We start from the raw sequence: 19377 nt of genomic DNA, 5'->3' as shown, positions 1-19377 counted from the left end.
GGTGAAAAAGATATGTTGTGGACATTTTAGTGCCTATGATCTATGATATCAGCATATCCTGGATATGTCTGATGGGAATTGAAAGCTCAGAAAGAGATAGATGGAGAATGATTAATATTTGCTGCTTCACACAAGATGGCAGTTAGTGGTAAGTAATACACTTATATCACTGTTGATCATTATGGTTTTTGCAGTACGTGTGAAGAACATGTGAACAATGGGAAATCAGTACACTGGACTGATGATGACATTTCTAACCAATCATAAGGGTGTAAAATACATAAATGTTTTGAATGAGACAGGAAATACTATAATTTTCTTTCATAAATTATTGACTTATGAGGTTCTACATGAAAAATACAGGCATGTATGGAAGTCTGGTGCTACACGGTAAGCAACAAGACTATAGTGTTTTTTAGTAACTGGTAAATCAGTGTTTGATGTTTATCCAAAACATGTAAAAAGCACATCTTGAAAAGAGGGGCTAAGACTAGTTACTATACTTTTATTGGCTAAAAAAAGTTGAATGTGTTACACACCCAATAACAATATTGAAAATGTTTAGAATGGGTTACTAACAGGCATATTTCCCTTCCGAATCATAGAAAAAGCCGAATACTTTATCATCATTGTATTTCTTTAACAAAATGCATAATTGGCAAGAAGATGCAACTTTAATGGAATATCATTTAATGAGCTGATGGTGAAAAAATGTTTACAAAGTTATAAATGATGACAGTTTTCATAGATATACAATTATGTTTACTATCATCAAAAATTAAATCTTATTTTTCTAGATGACATGACTACATCTGAAAAGCAAAAACCATAGTTTGTAACAAGTTATATATTATAATAATGACTATCATTTGAAATTAAATTAGAGGAAAAATAAGAATAAGATCACATCAGAAATTAGGCAGCATCCCAAAACACAGCTGGGTAGCTGGGTCCGTTATATAAGATTATATAAGATCATTTGCAGTGAACTGTTGTTTAAAACCAAAAATTTGTGACCACACAGATTTTGAATAAAGGGACATCAATGAATGAACATGATGCTGGTATTGATTGGGATGTAAGAATTGCTGCACTGACCAAGAGAAATAATGAAGTAAAATAATGCAGAGGAAAAACAATCTGTCAAAATGAGGTCTGACCACTTTTTAAATAAAATAAGACACACTATGTCATAAATCTTGCAAATAGTTTCTTTATGTGTATATGTTCATGGTTCTATTTAATGCCACAGGGAATATTGATTATTAAAATGAAAAATGAGATATTATGGAAACATATAAAGTTCTGATGAAGGCAAGAAGCAGCTGAACAGAGTGGGCCACTACAACAGTGCAACAACAGTGTTTTCTTGACTAAGAGAGATGATGGTTTACGACAGCATTTGTGACTAACAGTCATGATTTGTTAACATGTAAAATAAAACTTGGGAGTTTAAGTGAAAACAGAAAAACAACTTGATGCATAAACAACTTGATACATTGGTCAGAAAATATGTACAAAGAGAAAATGAAAATGAGAGTGGAATAGAGTGCATAGTAACTGTGTGGACAGTACAAGATAAAGACAGAACAAAAACCTTACTTATAAATCTGCAGACCTACTGCTAATATTAACAAGACTATTTGCCGCAAGCTGGAAAAAAGGAGACCGAACATGAAGATAAAGTGACAAGAAGTAATAAAATGGATTAAATAAGAGATCAGGCAACTAAACATACAAGTCAAAAAGGGAATGAGAAACAAGATGCAAGAGAGTGGGACACTATAAATTCTGAGGCTGTGAAAGTTTTAGAGGGAAGCAACCAACACTCCACAGATTGATGGCACTGGGAACAAATACACAAGATGAAGCCTGACAAAAACAGAAAAAGGAGAGAAGTATTAACTAGGGAGTCTGGGAATAATACAGCATCCCCCATAATTGCAAAATTGCTAATAAATATATAAAAAGTAATTGATGTTTGTTTATAAAAGTGTGTGGACAATACAAAGGGATGTAAGTGTAAAGAAATGATGTGCATAATGAATTTTAATAAAATGAACAGAACCATTTTTAACATTTAAACATTCATAGTGTGGTAAAACAAACTTGATTAGAATAAATTGGATTAATGTAAGTCAAAGACAGGACAGAGGAGAAATTCCACCAGTTACTTTTGGTCTACTAATAAAGGAAGGGAGGCTTTCATTTATGCAGTGATTGTTAGCCACATCCACAAAAAGGAACCTCTGCTGAACAACAGGCTTGACAAAAAGGTTGGACCAAAAGCATTTAAAAGAGAAAATAAATCACACTCAGCATTTTAATATAGGATAAACTATGAAGGGTCAGGTTTTATATCCCAGTCAGTCCACAACCTCTCTTACAGAGCTTCCAAGTCAGATATATTTTCCACGCATGTGATGATGGAACTGCATCATATTCCTGACCTTGGACATGCTGGAACAACTCACAACCCTGTCCTCTCTAATGTTACGGTACATTATGCGTTACTTTGCTAATGTCTACTGACTTGGTAGATTTTGGTTGTTGAAGATGTCTGCAGCTTCCCACACCTTCCTTGCTGCAGGGTTACTGTATTCACTACTTTTTGCTTCTGCGCCATGCACTCAGTCATTTTGCTATAATCTACTTACCTCTAAAATACCCTACGTTCAGTTCCTTAATGAGAATGAGTCAACAACTGTGCCTTCTACACTGCTGTACATTAGCTAATCTTCTGGTTATAATGCTAATATCTGTACTAAATGCAGACACTATAATATCTAGTACACTTTTACAAAACTCTACATAGTGTTTTGTACAGATAAGTCGAAGTCACAATAAAGAGATTGAGTAAGACAGAAACAGTATTATCAAGAAAGGAGAAAACAGGCTATTACATGGAGAAAATTGAGATACACACCTGAGCATAGCACGCCTCTTCTATTGCTAAGCCAGTTGCTAAATCTACCTGTAAATTAAAAACAAATATATTTTTTTAAAAGGTACATAGGTCACAATTTACGCATCTGAGATGAGAATATAACGTTTTGTAGATGACCGGCCTAACAAAATGAAATACTTTGTCAAGTTTCTTCATCTTACAATGTCATTCCACCTTTGTCCAGTGAGCTTGGCAGCAATCTTGAGAGGGGGAAGAACAGAAGTGACTACTTTTCTGTGGTTAAATTGACAAACCTTTGGCTGTTTACTTTGTAGCAGTAGAAATATGTCTGTTGCTCAGTAGCTCTTACAAGTGAAGCTACCTATTCAGAGTCAGCTGTCTGGCAAGAGCAGAGCAATGTGACTTTTAACCGGCAGAGAAGTGTACAATCAGAATATACAGTTAACAACCCAATTTCAAAGTAATGCTAAGATTTGAAAACAAACACCAATGAGAAACACATCATCAAATGAACCAAAAGGTTTTTCTTGTAAATAGGTACATTAGCAATATAAGAAAAGATGCACAAGTGAGCTGCAGCAACACATCGTGCACAATGAATCAGAAAGCAAAACCAACTAGATTAAAGCTATGTTTGAATGCATGCTTCATTTGATACAAGTGATCTTAAAACTAAGGCCCTCATTATGACTTTAGCGGTCTTTTTGCAAGACCGCCAAAGCCAACAGGTGCCAGAAGACCGCCAGTGCTGGCAGTCTTCCACCCACCATATAACGAGTACTGCTGGATTTCCACCACATTTTGGGCAGAAATCCAGCAGTAGTCATGCTGGCGGGCAGAGGCGATGGGGCGGTACCACCACTGGCCCCGCCCCGCCAAAAAGACTCTGCGAGCCATATTACGAGCAGTAATAGGGCCTGGTGGTGTGCTGATGGCGGGGCACTGCCGTGGTGGAAGTGCCCATTCCCTGCCAGACGACCTCCTCCCGGTACCAGGTAAGTCAATCCTCCGACAGGGGAGAGGGGTGGGAGGGTGGTAGGTGTTGTGTGTGCTTGTGTGTGTGTGTGTTGTGTCTGTGTGGGCATGTATGTGTATATGCATGCTTGAATACGTGTATGAATGTAGAAGTGAGTGTGTGTATGAATGTAAGTGTGCCTTCGTGTGTATATGCATGTATGAATGTTGGAGTGAGTGTGAGTATGAGTGTTGTGGTGAATGCGAATATGAGTGTTGTGATGAATGGTTGTATGGGTGCATGTGAGGCAAAGTGTGTATGTCAGTGATGGTGAATGAGTGTATGTAGGGTGCGTGTGGGTGTCTGTGTGCATGTGCTTGTGCATGTATGCGGGGAGGGGGTGCTGTACTTGAAGGAGGGGTGGGGGGTGCTGTACCCAGAGGGGGACTAGGGGGTGGGGAGGGAGAGTCATCTGCCTGTGAGAGGGAAGGAATTCCCTGTCACCGGTAGCCACTCCACCAGGGTTTTCGTGGCGGTGCTTCAGCCGTGGAAACCCTGGTGGAAAGGCAGCTCCTAATACCGCCAACGGTCTTCTGTGGACCGCTAGGTTGGAGATGCTCATCTCCGGCCCAGTGGCTCCGACCACCTTGGCGGTATGTGCGGAGATGTGGCAGGTTGGCAGAGGTCAACCTGCTGCACTCATAATGTGGCAGTCTTCACCGCCACCCTGTTGGCGGTGATACCGCCACCGTGGCCCTAGCAGTCAGTCATAATGAGGGCCTACCTCTCTTTTGGCACTAACTGCATGCAAGATAGCCAGTTTGATATAAATTATTTTTCCTTGTCAAGATGACAGTTTTTAGTATCATGAAATGCTTATTTTCTTAATGTGCGTTCATTTATTTGGAAGTTTGTGTGAAGTGTTCATCAAGTTGAGTGATGAAAAATAAGGTGTAATGGGGTTTTTCTGGATTTTTCTCTTTACACAGACTTAAGTAGGTTGTGGCTCATGGGATGTGGCTCATGGGATGCCCACAACTAACAAAACCTACAAACCCCATACATTTTTTTTAAACTGAAGACCTACAGAAGTCCATGGAGGAGTTACAAGCATAAGCCTTATCATACCTATAATGCCCTGTTATGCCACACCACAGCTAAAATACAGTATTTTCTCACAATTATGTGTTGAAAAACAACAATACTTTTGAGCAATGGAAAATATCCTACCATGCAGTTTTCCCACCGTTCTGCTCATTAAAACAGTAAGTGAGTCGCTAGATATAATGTATGGCATAGCAATAGGCCAAAACTGAAACCAGTGCAATCACATTTGGAAGCAACTTTTGCAGAGATATTTGCCTTATGGATTGTTCATTGTTCTAGGCTCCAGGGACACCTACCCAGCAAGGTAAACAGTCTTCATTTACTTAGTTGGTACTGATTCACCAATAAAGCTTAGTCACAGGGCAACCATTATTCAAAGGTCCATTAGAAATTAACACTACACACCACCATTGCAGAAGTGAAAATAAATCAAAAAGAAAAAATATAAACCATTAAATTAGCTTATTAAATAAAAAGGAGAAACACTCAAAATTTCAAAACCGCAAAAAGAGAAGGCAAAGTTCATCTGTCCAATATGAGATCTTACTTTGAGGTAGCAGCTATAAAAGTTGCTTTATCATCCTTCTAAATGCAGAGTAACCCAAAGTCCTAAGACACAATATTGCTTGTGAAATATTATTATAAAGAGCACTAAAGAGCGTCTATGCTTTTCTCTTGCCCATTATGAGTTTACCTGGGTGGTCCAGCAATAGAAAAAGATGAATAAAACAAAACATCTTTCAAGCCTTAGCTTCCGATAACAAATTACAAAAAAGGTTCCCTGGAGTCAAAAAGATGAATCAAAAGGAAAAGTGGTGACTAGCTAGTGAGCTTCTGTTTATTCTGAAAGAACACTTTGGTAAAATAGGATTGTTCAAGTTGATCTTTGCAAATAACTGCAAGGATTTAGGGGAACAGTCTTAGTTTACTACTCAGCAGTGGTGCAGATCTTAGGAGTTCAATTTACCTCCAGGAGGGCCAGAGATACATCATACTTTTGGAATAGACACATGATATACATTTATATACAATGAACCTAAGTGGAATGCATTTATGTTGTCAGTGGTTAAAGTTAAATAAAGTGTCCACTGTGGATGTGGACCACATTAACCTGTGATGCTCACCTCTTGTGTAGAATAAACCCAAACAGTATGTCATTCATTAGACCACAAACAGTTCAAAGGTCTGTTTGGTTATACAATTCAGACTAAGGCTGAAAATGAAGTTAGTTAAAAATGAAGTCTCACTACATTAACAAAATATGTTGCAGGCCAACATTTTAAGACTGAGACTTAAACATGAGTACATAAGAAACAAACATGCTTTCATTTTTACACAGCTGACAACTCAAAAATAGAAAGACCTTGATTTAATTCCAACATCTGTTGTATTTACCTATTGAGTGTAAAAATATGTTAAAACTGTTGGAACGAAATTCTGAAGATATCTTATGGTTCAAACTGATGTGTATTTATTTGAGGCAGTTCTCGTCACTGCCATGTTCATCTTTAAGTGGATTTAAAATACCATACACAACACATCAAACTATATTTTTTTCATGCTCAAACGATGATACATTGATGGTTTTGTACTGAACCTCAATTTCAAGTCCAAACAATATAATTCCACATTTATCCTTTTGTAATTCCATACCGTTATGCCAAATCTAGATACTTACTTCAATACCTTGATTGATAGCTAATTTCGCCATTCTAATGGCTACGGGCCCCTAAAAATATACAAAAATATGTGTAAACACCAACAACAAAGTTAGATGTGAGATACAGAAATAGTAGCAACAAACATTTGTAATCTTGCTGTTAAGTATCATAGGTTTTTAAGCACATTATAGGTTAAGGAATGTAAAGGAATTGATAGGTATATATTAATCATAACTCAAAGTGGTTAAGAGTTAGTATGAAAATCCATGCCAATTTTACTATTGGATTTGTCCTAAAATATCTGAAGTACAACAAAAGGTATAAAAGAGAGTTACAAGATATTAAGTGCAATAACATGTACTAGAAGTTGATAATTATTTATACTGCAATCTCAGACAATAAACATTTTTAATTTTGGTATAAGGGTACATTTAGGTGTCTTGGAATCAATTAACATGTCTGAAATTGAATTTATTATTTTGTTCTTTCTATCTTGGGGCCTCATTCACATGAGACGTTTGTCATCGCAATACTACAACAGCAATGGCAAAAAGTTTGATTTCTGTTTGGAGTTCTAAAATTCTGATTGTCAGAATATATTTTTGTGACATATTCACCCATAATCCTACTTATCAGTGAGTCAAATCTGCAAGCATTCCTTGAATTTCCTTGTGATATATATCTATGAACCCCAAAGAAAAACAAGTTAACGAAACTCGAAGGCCAATTTTTATGCCTGCAGGTTTACTAATTTTTTTGTGATGTACAACTTTTATGCTTGTTTAGCCTTTTGGCTGTAGTTCAGTGCCCAGAGACTATCTTTTTTCAGTTCCAAAAAATGCTACATGGATACACTCAACTGTCTGAATGGAGGGATGAAGCGAATTTAAAAGTATTTTTCACACTTTGTTTTAAAATGGCAACTTCATATAGTTTAGTAATATTGGAGTTAGTAGTTTACATTAAAAAAGGCAAAATATAATTTTAACAAGTCCATTTAGGCTAGTGTGAATTGGCATGTAACAGTTTCTAGAAAACTTAGTCAGCAAAAGGTGTTTCTTCCTTCCTTCATATATAATTAATAACAGTTAGACCACTCCTCCATACTTTTTGGCATAGAATGTTTCAATAATTAGTTTTCTGTCAAAGGTTTATTAACTGAATTCCTCAGGCCTCTTAATTTCCGCCCTTCAAGGGTGCTGTGTCTATAGGTTGTGCCCCTCCCCCTCTTTTTTAATAAAGCTCTTTCTCCAACGTTTGGGAATTATACCTGAAGCTCATGCAGGTCCTACCTGGCCTGTGGACAGGAAGAGGGAACAATCACCCCTGTTGCCAGTCCCAAAGCCTCTCCAAAGAGCCGTCTACTTACTACCCTCTTCCATAAGTACTTCCACTCCCAAAGACCCTTTTTTGTCTGTGAAGAAGAAGATCACTCCTTTTGCCAGTGCCAGAGCCCATTGTAATGTAAAAGAAGAGGAGCCTTTATATAGAAAAGTTCACACGGTGGACCCCTCTCAAGGTGTTATACGGCTTGAAAAACTCCACTCAAAAACTGATACTCCACACCTCCCAATAAAACAAGGATGCAATAGGTCTGTGGTGCTTGTATGTGACAGCTGGTATCAGTAACTACACCTAAACATATCTACAGATGCTGAGACAGTTGATCTCAGCGTAGCTCCCTCTAGAGCTCATAACCAAACAAATTGAAAGCTGGAATTTTCCTTTAAAACATTCCCTTTATTGAATCATAACATAAACATTATTTAGCAGAAAATCCCTTCCGACACAAGGTTTGCGTCCTAGAGAGTGCCTTCCTCACTGGATCATGGGCTTGCCTCATATACAAACAAAGATGGATTGTTGTGAGTAAAGAAATAATGTCTTTCTTGATGGCTGAAGTAGAATTTCATTGGAGACTGTGGGAGACCGAGTTGGAAATAAGGTTTCGGAGGCTTGATATAGTCTGAAATTGTGGCTGTTTTTATTTCTCTTAAGTTTTGCACAAATAATGGACAAGTATAATGGAGAATTTTCTTTGCATGGATACTGGTAGGGACAGTAATTTAAGCTTCTGGAGATGTTCTGTGCCTTGAAGTTCTAATATTAAACATAAATGCATTTCCAGCTTTAAAACCTTTCTGGATGTTTAAAACAATTAATAGTGACAAACTACGGTGTTCTAGAATTATGTCACTGGAGCTACCTTTAGATTGTCATGCTTAATAGACAGGGGCGGCTACTCCGCTAAGGCGGAGGAGCGTCGCCCCACTGGATTTCCCAAAAAGGAAAAATAAAATGATAATACCATACACTACATTATTATCATTTTAATTTTTCCTTCTAGTAAGGGGTGTGGTGGGGCTAGGCTGGAGGGAGGGGGCCAGAGGAGGGCTATGTACACACAAAGTGCTCATGTCTGTTTGGCCGCCGTCTTGGACTGGCCAAACAGACTTAAGCACTTTGCGTGCTCTCCGCCCGGCTGTATAGCACAGCCGAGTGGAGAATATTCCCAGGCTCCCATTCCCAATCTGAGCGGCGAAGCAGGCTGCTCAGACCAATCACAACGCAGAGCATCGTGATTGGCTGGGAGCCTGTGCAGCCGGGAAGTGGAAGACGACGGAGTGGAGACAAACGCGTCAAAGGTAAGAGGTTTTGTTTTTTAATTTCCAGTCCCTTTGCACCCTGTACCGCCCCACCATCCCTGTTCAGTGGCCGGCGCCACTGTTAATAGCATCTTTGTATTTCATTTTTTATTACAACTACCTATGACACAACTGAGGGGTAGGTGCAGAAGATTGCAATGTAAAAAGGAAAGACCAACTGAGAGCATAAATTTGTTAAATAACTAACACCCCCTTTCTCTTTGCCTTTTCTTAAAACTTTTAGCACTATAACCCCCTGTGCCTGGGTGAGTGCTAACGTTTGTGTGAGTGCTTGGCACTGTGTGGAGGTGGGGCATGATAATGTGAATCCTCTTATAGTTTTAGCCATCAGTGATTTTTATAGGCCAGAGATGAGAGTTTTGAGAGGGATTATTCTCAGCGTGCTCAAGTATCTGGGACAGGAGAGTGCTCTGAATTCAGAGGTGAGGAATCTCAAGTAGGGCTCCCAGAGCACGCCAAAGTTGCTTGGGTCATTCGTTAATGAGAGAGCTATCTTCTCTATACCCTAAATATACCAGAGTTTGCGTAACCAATACTGTAATATAGGTTTTTCTGTTTTCCGCTCTCCCGAGCCAAAACTGTTTGTTTTGTTGCAAGTAGGGTGGCCAGATTTGTCAGCCTTCTAGCAGGTGCAGCCTTTAGAGTTATCCTAATATTGTATGTGTAGGAAACCTGGGCATCTCTTTCTGGAACACAGTGTCTATTGAGCTCAGGATTTCCTCTCCTTAGCCCACACTGTTTCTGCTCTGGATGGTGTGGAAGGCTCAAGACACAACTGTTTTTGTTAGTCTATAGCCTAAATCTTGCTCCTGTAGGCTAATTTTCAGTCACCCATGCACCGCAGAAGCCCAATAATCCAGGCTATTGAACCTTGAAGTGCCCAACCACTAAGGCTCAATACAGCTTATGAACATGGATGCTCTTTAAAACCTGGAGCCATTCAGCCTCATCATTGTCTGGGACTTCTGATGCTCACCACAAATGAATGACCTGCAGCTAGTTACTGTCTAGGGTCACTGAAGCTCAATAATTCCTGGGACACAGAGCTCATCACCGCATGGAAGTTTTTCGACTACTACTACTAGAGTGCATTGAGGCTCATTATTAGAGGTGAGAGGAACTTGAAGAATTTCACTAAGTGGAATTAAGTAGAGTTATATAAAGACTCAGCGAGATTGTGTGGAGTTCCATCAAAGGGAGGAAATTATGCACGTTGCACTGCTCATGCTGCAGTTTAGTGGCAGTAGCTCAAGCAGCGCTGCAAAAATAAACGTGAATGGCACCATGCTGTGCACAAAAGCGCAATCATTTGAGTCGATTTTGCTGCCGATCAAGTACAAAATCTACTCATGAAGCAGCTCTCTGACCACGACTGCCTGTATTATAAAATCACACTAGTTTACACCATATCTTGTTCACCAGCCCATGCCACAAAAGTAATGTGGAATCATGAAATTCCGTCCACCCCTACTCATTATTGCCTTGGTCCATTGATGACCATTAATGCCTGGGGTCATTCAGACTCATTACTGTCTTGAACTATTGATTCTCATTGCTACATGTAGTTAATTAGGCTCAATATGGTTTGGAGCTTTTGATGATAAATAATGCCTGGGGATACTGAGTGCAAAGTGAGTGAGACAACTTTGTCTGACTGTGTGATTCTAGGTCTTCTTTCGTCTTCTTTCTTTCTCCTGGCAACAGCAAGACTGTGATGCAGGAGTGCTGTAAACTGTCTGAAAAAAAGTTTGGAAAACCTATTCTGGTGGTCGATCCCTCTTTCTTCTCGAGCTTCTAGTGGGTTACATACTGCTAATATACATTGACACTCATTACTGCTAAGGGTCACTGAAGCTCATTAATGAGTGAGAGCACTGATGTTCACTGTTACCTGGAAACTGGCCTCTATTACTAGCTCGTGCCATGGATTTTCATTACTGGCTAATGCCACTGATGCTCGTTAATTGCTTTGGGACGCTGATGCCCATGCGTGCTGATTTCCATTTGTGCTGGGTGTTGCATCCCATCTACTCAGTCTGTGAAACATGGCAGTAATTGGTTAGAAATAATTATTTTTTAAACAAAAATGGAGATATAAGTCTCATTGTAGGAGGGAAGAGCTTTTCATTGCTTGGTCCTATTCATGTTCATTATTGCCTTGGGCTATTGATGACCTCTGAGGGAAGGGAGACTTTCCAGGAAGAAACCCTTCTTTATCCCTTAGTCAATGCCTAATCATGGCTTGTATATTTAAAAAAAAAAAAAAAAAACACTCCTGGACACTGACCAAGCTGTATGGTGATATATGGACTGTGATGCCATTTGCTGACTATTACTAACTGTGCTCTCCAAGATGCCAACTTAAAGTCACCCTCATTGCAATAGCCTTCCTGACTAAGCATTCTATCGCACCCCCATCCAATTTTGTTTTTTATCTTGCTACATTTTAACCATTTTGCACTGGAGTAGATTTGAAGTATTAAAAATATTCACTATAAACTGGAAAAAAAGCTTCACTGAAAGTTTAGCTAAGAATTAAGGAGAAACACAAGTGTCTAAAACATAAAACCTAAAAAGACAGAAAATAAAGAGTTATGATAGTAATGTAATGCAGACTGTATTTGTTGAATCAAATGTCCCCTGAATGCTAAAAGGGTACCAGCCCAGAGAGCTCTGCCCAACCCTGAGTGACTCGACTGCACGTGAGTGGTATCATCACTTTTTGTTGGCCACACTAATTAGTGAGCACATTGAGGCCTAGGCCTGTCAATGGTGAATTCGAGGCTCAGAACCTGTCTTGTGACCTGTAGCGGCACACTCTCTTTGCTAACATGAGTCTACTGACCATGTATTTGTTTGTTGATATAAAGTGGTTGTGATAGCATACCAATTTTTGTGGATTGATAGTCCTAAACAGACCGTTTTTTAGTTTCTGGAGGTGGTGTATACTACAAGACATGGTCTCACTCATGTAATAGGTCCGCTTTGATATAACATATAGCCCCTTGCGCTGTTATTCCATGTATCTGAGTGCAAGTATTAATGGTGTAAATGGTAGCACAGCTCTCAGTGGCATAATAAAACTTGATGTGGCCCCCCGTCACAGTACATGGAGGGGCCCCCCTCCGGACACACGCAGGCCAGGGTACTGTGCATAGACAGTAGAAGAGTATTACCTACACTTGTGAAACTAGAGGGTAGAAATGCTTAAAATACATGGATTAAAGTACTAAGTACCCACAACAATATTCAACTACAGTAGCAGAAGGTCCTAAGGCTGTGAACTAGACAAAACCTTGGACTAATGGCCTGCAAAGGCAACAAGGCAGTAATGTTCTAAAATTAGGTAAAGCACATCCACCTCTATTGAGTAGCAGTTTCAGTAAGCAAATGACCCCACATGGACATTTATACCCCATTTATACCCCCCATATAAATTGGTTCCAAATTGCATCTAGTTTACTAAAAAACATCACTGGCACACATAAAGGTATTGCTCTAAAAAGGTGCAAAAACAGGGTAATATAATAATTGTAATAAGATTACACCTGCTAGTGAGATCAAGGGGTACTCCATTTTTCTTTCAGGATGGCTTTAGTTTTGTTAACCAGAGGATCATAATTCGGTGCTACAGTTGTCTCAGTCTGGGGTGCTATTCGTACTCCCAATTATGATACTGATGATACAGATCTAATGCCATCTTGTGGATATGGACAGTTATAAATGATTGAATATCTCTATAATTCTTCAGATATCCAGAAACCAGTTCAACTCAAAAGGCTTCTCTCTCAATAATAGCGATTGCTAGACTGGGATTAGGTGAAAAAATTGCAATGGCATTTGCATAAATAGCTACATTGGCTGTAACAAAATCCACTTTAAGTGACAAGGGTGATACAGCACTTTTGAAACAGTGCAGCAAGGGCTTCAAATACAACCAAATAATTGTGGAGAAAGTTGGCACCCCTGACATGTTCCTCTGTTAATTTGTATAGCCTCAGAAATTCTGACCATACCTTCAATCCTAGCAGACAGACCTATATAAAATGTTTGGATCTGAGCAAAGTATTGGGGACCACTTCACGTTAGAGTTAATGTTTCCCAAATATACTGCCAGGAAACCCTATTGAATGCCTTCCCTGTTTCTAGAAGGATCGTTCAGGCAGGGATATTTAAGTTGTCAGCAACAATGAAAATGGCAATTGCCAAATTTGTATGGCTGGTTGTGCCCCAATGGGGTGCTAGATTGTGTTGCATCCCATCTACCCAGTCGGTGAAACATGGCAGTAAATGGTTAGAAAGAATTTTGGAGTGAATTTTAGAATCGCAATTGATAAGAGATATGGGTGGATAGAACTAACAAAGCTGTGAAGCCTTACCATTTTTTCAAAACAAAAATGGCAATATATGACTCACTGTAAGAGGGAAGAGCAGTATGATCTTGTTCCATACTCTAGAAGAAGGGAGCCAAATGGGGAGAGAGAATATCAATAAATATTTTATAGAATTCAGCCAGAATAGAATCCGAGCCTGTAGCTTTCTCTAATTTTAAGTGTGAGAAAATGGGTTACTGGTTGATAAGGGGGAAAGCCCTAGTCAAGCAGAACACACATTCCTTGTCAGGGCAAGGGTTAACCAAACCCCAAACTAACTTGTGCTCACGCCTGGAAGCCTGACACAGAAAAGTCAGCATTAGTTTGGAGGCAACTTGTAGATATTTGTGCAACATTTCAAACTGTAAAACAGTGAAAACCTCACGCAAAAATTATTCCACAGCAGGTTAGAACAACAGAGCTAAATGTAATAAAGCAAGGCCAAACAACAAAAATCTAATCAGTACAATTGGAGATATTGAATTGTATTTTTTTTGTGGAGAAAATAGCGTAAAAAAGGCATACAGTGCCAACTGTGGGTACTTGGTCGCTCCTGACTGGGAAAAAGTCATAAGTTCATGTCAACCATGATGGAGCATGAGCCTGCAACTGGGACTGAGTTAGGCACGCTGCACAGAGTTTGTGGGGCACTGCGTTGAATTGTTTTGTAGATGTGTCACACTGCTGAAGCGATGCGTCAGTTCCAAGATGCTGAGAGGTTACGTTGTGACTTCCTGTTGCATCGACATCGAGGATCTCGTTAACGGGGCTTGTGTTGTGAAGTCCGGAGTCAGGGATGGATTGTGCAGTCGTAGTGATGCGTTGGTTCTGAGGAGTTGCGAGGTTGCTATGTGGAGTCCAGGCTTTTTCAAAGCTGGAGTCAATGAGAGGTGTGAGGGCCTGCGCTGAGGATGCATTGCGCAGTGGCTGTTCCAAAGGCAATGTGGACTGCAGCAGTGATGCAAGTCGTTGCGGTGGGTCTAATCCATGCAGCAGCAAATATGCGTTAGTTCTGCTCGGGGCTTCGCCACGCAGCAGCGATGCGCCATTTCCTCTGGATCCACAGAGGCTGGCAAAGCACCTTAAGCCCACTTCAAAGAGTCCAGGGCTGGGGTGACACCACTTGGCAGGTGTAGACTCACAGATGGCAGAGTCCAGATGCAAATTAAAGGATGTTGGGAGCCTCATGTCTCTGAGGCTTCAGATCAGGAGGTCCGCCTACTAGATTCTGGAATCACCTTGGGTTCTGGGTTCAAGAGATGCAGGTCCAGTCCTTTCTCTTCCAGGCAAGAGGATCGAAGGCAGCAGGTCAGCACAACAAACCAGGAATCCAGCAGCATCGCAGTCCGTCTTGCTGGCAGAGTATCCAGAGGTACAGAAGTGTACTGAAGTGGTGGTGTCGGAGGTTGTTCTTTTATACACAATTGTGCCTTTGAAGAGGGGAGAAGTTTCTGCAGGCATGCCTTTGAAGTGCACAGATGCCCTGTTTTTCCCTGTCCTGGCTCCAGACTAACTACATGGGGTATGCAGCCCTTTCTGTGGAGACATTCAGGCTTAAGGGAGGCTCGTCCCAGCAACTCCCTCCCATCTTCCAGTTATGGCCCATCCAGTCACACCTAAGTTCTCATTGTGTGTGGCTGTCTACACCAAGCCCAAGTGGCAACTACAACCAGTCATGGGACCAGGGACTGACTGCAGGCACCAAATGACTAAGGCACGAAAATGACAACTTTCTAAAAGTAGTCCACAGACACCAAACATGAACAAGTTTTCTCTTCCCACTTACATTTATAAAACATAAAAAGGCAACTCCAATGCTATCCCATGGAAAAAATAGGCCTTGCAGTATTGAACAATAAATGTAAGAGTTATGCACTACAGGGACACGCAAAACTTAATAGTACATGTCCAACCTTTTAAATACATTGCACCCTGTCCTCTGGGCTGTCTTAGGCCTATCTTAAGGGTGACATATGTATTAAAAAAGAAGGTTTGAGCCTGGCAAAAGTTTTATTTTGCCAGTTGGACACGGGAGGTTAAGGTTAAAACTGCACACACAGGTTCTACAATGGCAGGTCCGAGACATGCTTAACCGCTTCGCTGCTAAGCCTTTTCCCCTCAGGTGCTGAGGCTTTTTTTGGCAATTTGGGGAAGTTCACGCTTAGGCCCTCATAACTTTTTGTCCACATGAGCTACCCACGCCAAATTTGCGTCTTTTTTTTCCCAACATCCTAGGGATTCTAGAGGTACCCAGACTTTGTAGGTTACCCTGAAGGAGATCAAGAAATTTGACAAAAGTACAGCTAAAATGGGAAAAAAGGTCTGCAGATGAAAGCTTGTGGTTTTTTCCTTGAAAATGGCATCTACAAAGGGTTTGCAGTGTTAAACTCACCATCTTCCCAGCTTTCAGGAACAGGCAGAGCTGAGTCAGAAAACCACCTTTTTCAACACAATTTTGGCCTTTTACTGGGACATACCCCATTTTTACTATTTTTGTGCTTTCAGCCTCCTTCCAGCTAGTGACAGAAATGTGTGTGAAACCAATGCTGTATCCTGGACAGCTAAATATTTCTGAAAAGTAGACAAAATTCTGAATTCAACAAGGGGTGATTTGTGTAGATCCTTCAAGGTTTTCCTACAGAAAGTAACAGCTAAAATAGAACAAATATTGAAATTGAGGTGAAAAAAGAGACATTTCTGTCCACGTTTTCTTCTATAACTTGTTCCAGCTATGGCAGATTTTTTTAAAGCAATATACCGTTATGTCTGCTGGACTATTCTGGTTGCGTGGATATATAGGGCTGCAATATTCATCAAGAACCCCAGGTACCCACACCCAATAAAGGAGCTGCACCTTGCAATGGGTTTTTATTGTATACAGGGTGATAGCATGTGAAATACAGGGCATTTCCCAAATTGATGTCTTTTTTACACACTGTCTTAAATTTGGAAGGACAAACTGTAGAGAAAGACAAGGGGCAATTACACTTGTTCTGTTATTCTGTGTTCCCCCAAGTCTCCTGATAAAAATGGTACCTCACTTGTGAGAGTAGCTAATGCCCCATGACAGGAAACGCAACATGGACACATCACATTTTTACATTGAAATATGAGGTGTTTTTTGGAAAGTAACTAGCTGTGGATTTTGGCCCCTAGCTCAGCTGGCACCTAGGAAAACCTACCAAACCTGCGCATTTAAGAAAACTAGGTACCTAGGGGAACCATGGAGGGGGTAAATTTGACGCTCTCACCAGGTTCTGTTACCCAGAATCCTTTGGAAATCTCAAAATTTGGCAAAAACAATACTTTTTCCTCACATTTCGAAGACAGAAAGTTCTGGAATATGAGAGGAGCCACAAATTCCCTTCCACCCAGCTTTCCCGATAAAAATGGTACCACAATTGTGTTGGTAGGCCTAGTGCCCGTGACAGAAAATGCCCCAAAACACAACATGGACACATCACGTTTTCCCAATGAAACTGACTTTTTTTTTTTGCAAAGTGCCTAGCTGTGGATTTTGGCCTTTAGCTTTTTCGGCACCTAGGAAAACCTAGCAAACCTGAACATTTCTGAAAACTAGACACCTAGGGGAACCCAGGATGGGGTAACTCGTGGTGCTGCCACTAGGTTCTGTTACCCAGAATCCTTAGCAAACCTCAAAATTTGGCAAAAAAAAAAAACTTTTTCCTCACATTTCGGTGCTGCAAGATTCTGGAATCTGAGGGGAGCCACAAACTTCCTGCTACCCAGCATTACCCCACACCTCTCGATAAAAATGGTACCTCACTGGTGTGGGTAGGCGAAGTGCCCGCGACAGGAAATGCCCAAAAACACTACGTGGACATATCAAAATTATCAAATCCAAAACTACCTACTCTTGCGGGGGAGGGACCTCCGTTTTTGGTCCTGGGCTCAGCAGCCATCTACAGAAACCTACCAAACCCAGACATTTCTGAAAACTAGACACCCAGGGAAGTCCAGGGAGGTGTGTCTTGCGTGGATCCCCCAGTGTTTTCTTACCCAGAATCCTCAGCAAAGCTCAAATTTTCGTAAAAAAAATTGATTTTCCCAACATTTCTGTGTGGGATCACGGCACTGGCACAAATTTCCTACCACCCAACGTTCCCCTCCGTATCTCGATAAAAATGATACCTTAATTGTGTAGGTGGTACAAGTGCCTGTGACAGAAAAGAGCCAAAAACACATTGAAATTGAGGAGGAATCAAAGTGGGTTCAAAAGGGCAGTCTGGAAAAAAAAAAATTTAGGCTGACAAGTGGGGCAGAATTTTTATTGGTATAGATGCGACAATGCTGGGTGGTAGGAATTTTGTGGATTCCTGCAGATTCCGGAAGGTTCCATCACAAAAATGTGGGAAAAATGTGTGATTTCAAGCTGGAGGTTTGCAGGGCATTGTGGGTAAGAAAATGGTGCGGGGTGCATGTGAAGCACACCAACCTGGACTCACCCAGATGTATAGTTTTCAGATGTGTCCAGGTCTTGTAGCTTTTTCTACATGGCAGCATCTCAAAGTGCAAAAAGTGCAGCCCTCACCATTCCAAGTGGGACGATTTTGAGAGTTAGACAAGCTCTCATGACCCAAATGTAAAACCAAAACCCAAAATAATCAAATGATCTCTTGCTTGCCATTGGGATAAGATCTGTTAGAGTGCAGGGGAGAGCTCAAGGACTGTCGCCCCCTTCAGTTGGGGTGGGGGTGCATAACCATGCCCATTCTAGTTGGTAGCCACCACCCCACTTTTTGTATTTTTTTTTATTCCCTAGCATCTAGTAGGCTTTCTGCACCCTAGGGAGTGGATCGGGGGTAATTGCCCCATCTGCCCACCAGTAGGCAGAACAACTTTGTCCCCAATTATTTGGGGTGGAGGGTACGGCCATACCCCCACCCTCTTTTTTTGAAAAAAACTCTTCCCTTGTCTCTGTTGGGCTCTCTGACCCCCTTGGGCGATCTGCCCCCAAGGGAGGCAGAAATGGCCAACAGTAATGTGCCCCCATGGAGAGCGACCCTTGCCTGAGGGGCAGCCCCCCCCCAAAAAAAAGACATACATTCACACACCATTCCCTGGTGCTTAAGTGGTTTCTGCTCTCCTGAGGGCAGATCGGCCTAAGAGAAATAGGCTGATCTGCCTCCAAGGAGGACAGAAATGGCCTAAAATAAATTCCCCCCTCCCAGAGGAGCGACCCTTGCCTAAGGGGTTGCTCCCCATCTGTAAAAAATAAAAAAATATAAAAACATGCCTGGTGCCTAGTGGTTTCTGCCACCCTTGCGGGTAGATCGGCCCAATTAAAATAGGCCGATCTGCCCCCAAGGGGGGCAGAAATGGTCTAAAATAAATTTGCCTAAGGGGGTCGCTCCCCTTGCCTGAAACTGACGTGACAAAAAAAATCCCTGGTGTCTAGTGGTTTCTGCCCCCTTGGGGGCAGATTGGCTTAATTAAAATAGACTGATCTTCCCCTAAGGGGGGCAGAAATGGCCTAAAAACAATTCTCCCTCCCAGGGAAAAGAGCCTTGACTAAGGGGTCGCTCCCCACGTCTACAAAAATAAACAAAAATGATCCCTGGTGCCTAGTGGCTTCTGCTGCCCTGAGGGCAGATGGGCCTAATTAAAATAGGCCAATCTGCCCCCGGGGGGGCAAAAAAGCCCTAATTAAAAATTGCCCCCCAGGGGAGCGACCCTTGCCAACAGG

General features: G+C 41.1%; 1 protein-coding gene across 1 annotated transcript in view; it reads right to left on the bottom strand.

The window, feature by feature from the left end:
* The window catches only part of AUH (AU RNA binding methylglutaconyl-CoA hydratase), a 711935-nt gene that overhangs the window by 79550 nt on the left and 613008 nt on the right, over nt 1-19377 (bottom strand). The window contains exons 8-9 of the mRNA XM_069227411.1: nt 6649-6699; nt 2927-2974 (exon numbers count right to left, since the gene is read on the bottom strand). Coding sequence (XP_069083512.1) covers nt 2927-2974; nt 6649-6699 — 99 coding nt within the window. The remainder of the gene's footprint in view (nt 1-2926; nt 2975-6648; nt 6700-19377) is intronic.

This window comes from Pleurodeles waltl, chromosome 1_1 (genome assembly GCF_031143425.1).
Source record: "Pleurodeles waltl isolate 20211129_DDA chromosome 1_1, aPleWal1.hap1.20221129, whole genome shotgun sequence".
In the NCBI taxonomy this organism is placed as follows: domain Eukaryota; kingdom Metazoa; phylum Chordata; class Amphibia; order Caudata; family Salamandridae; genus Pleurodeles; species Pleurodeles waltl.
This window is presented reverse-complemented; position numbering and strand designations above follow the sequence as displayed.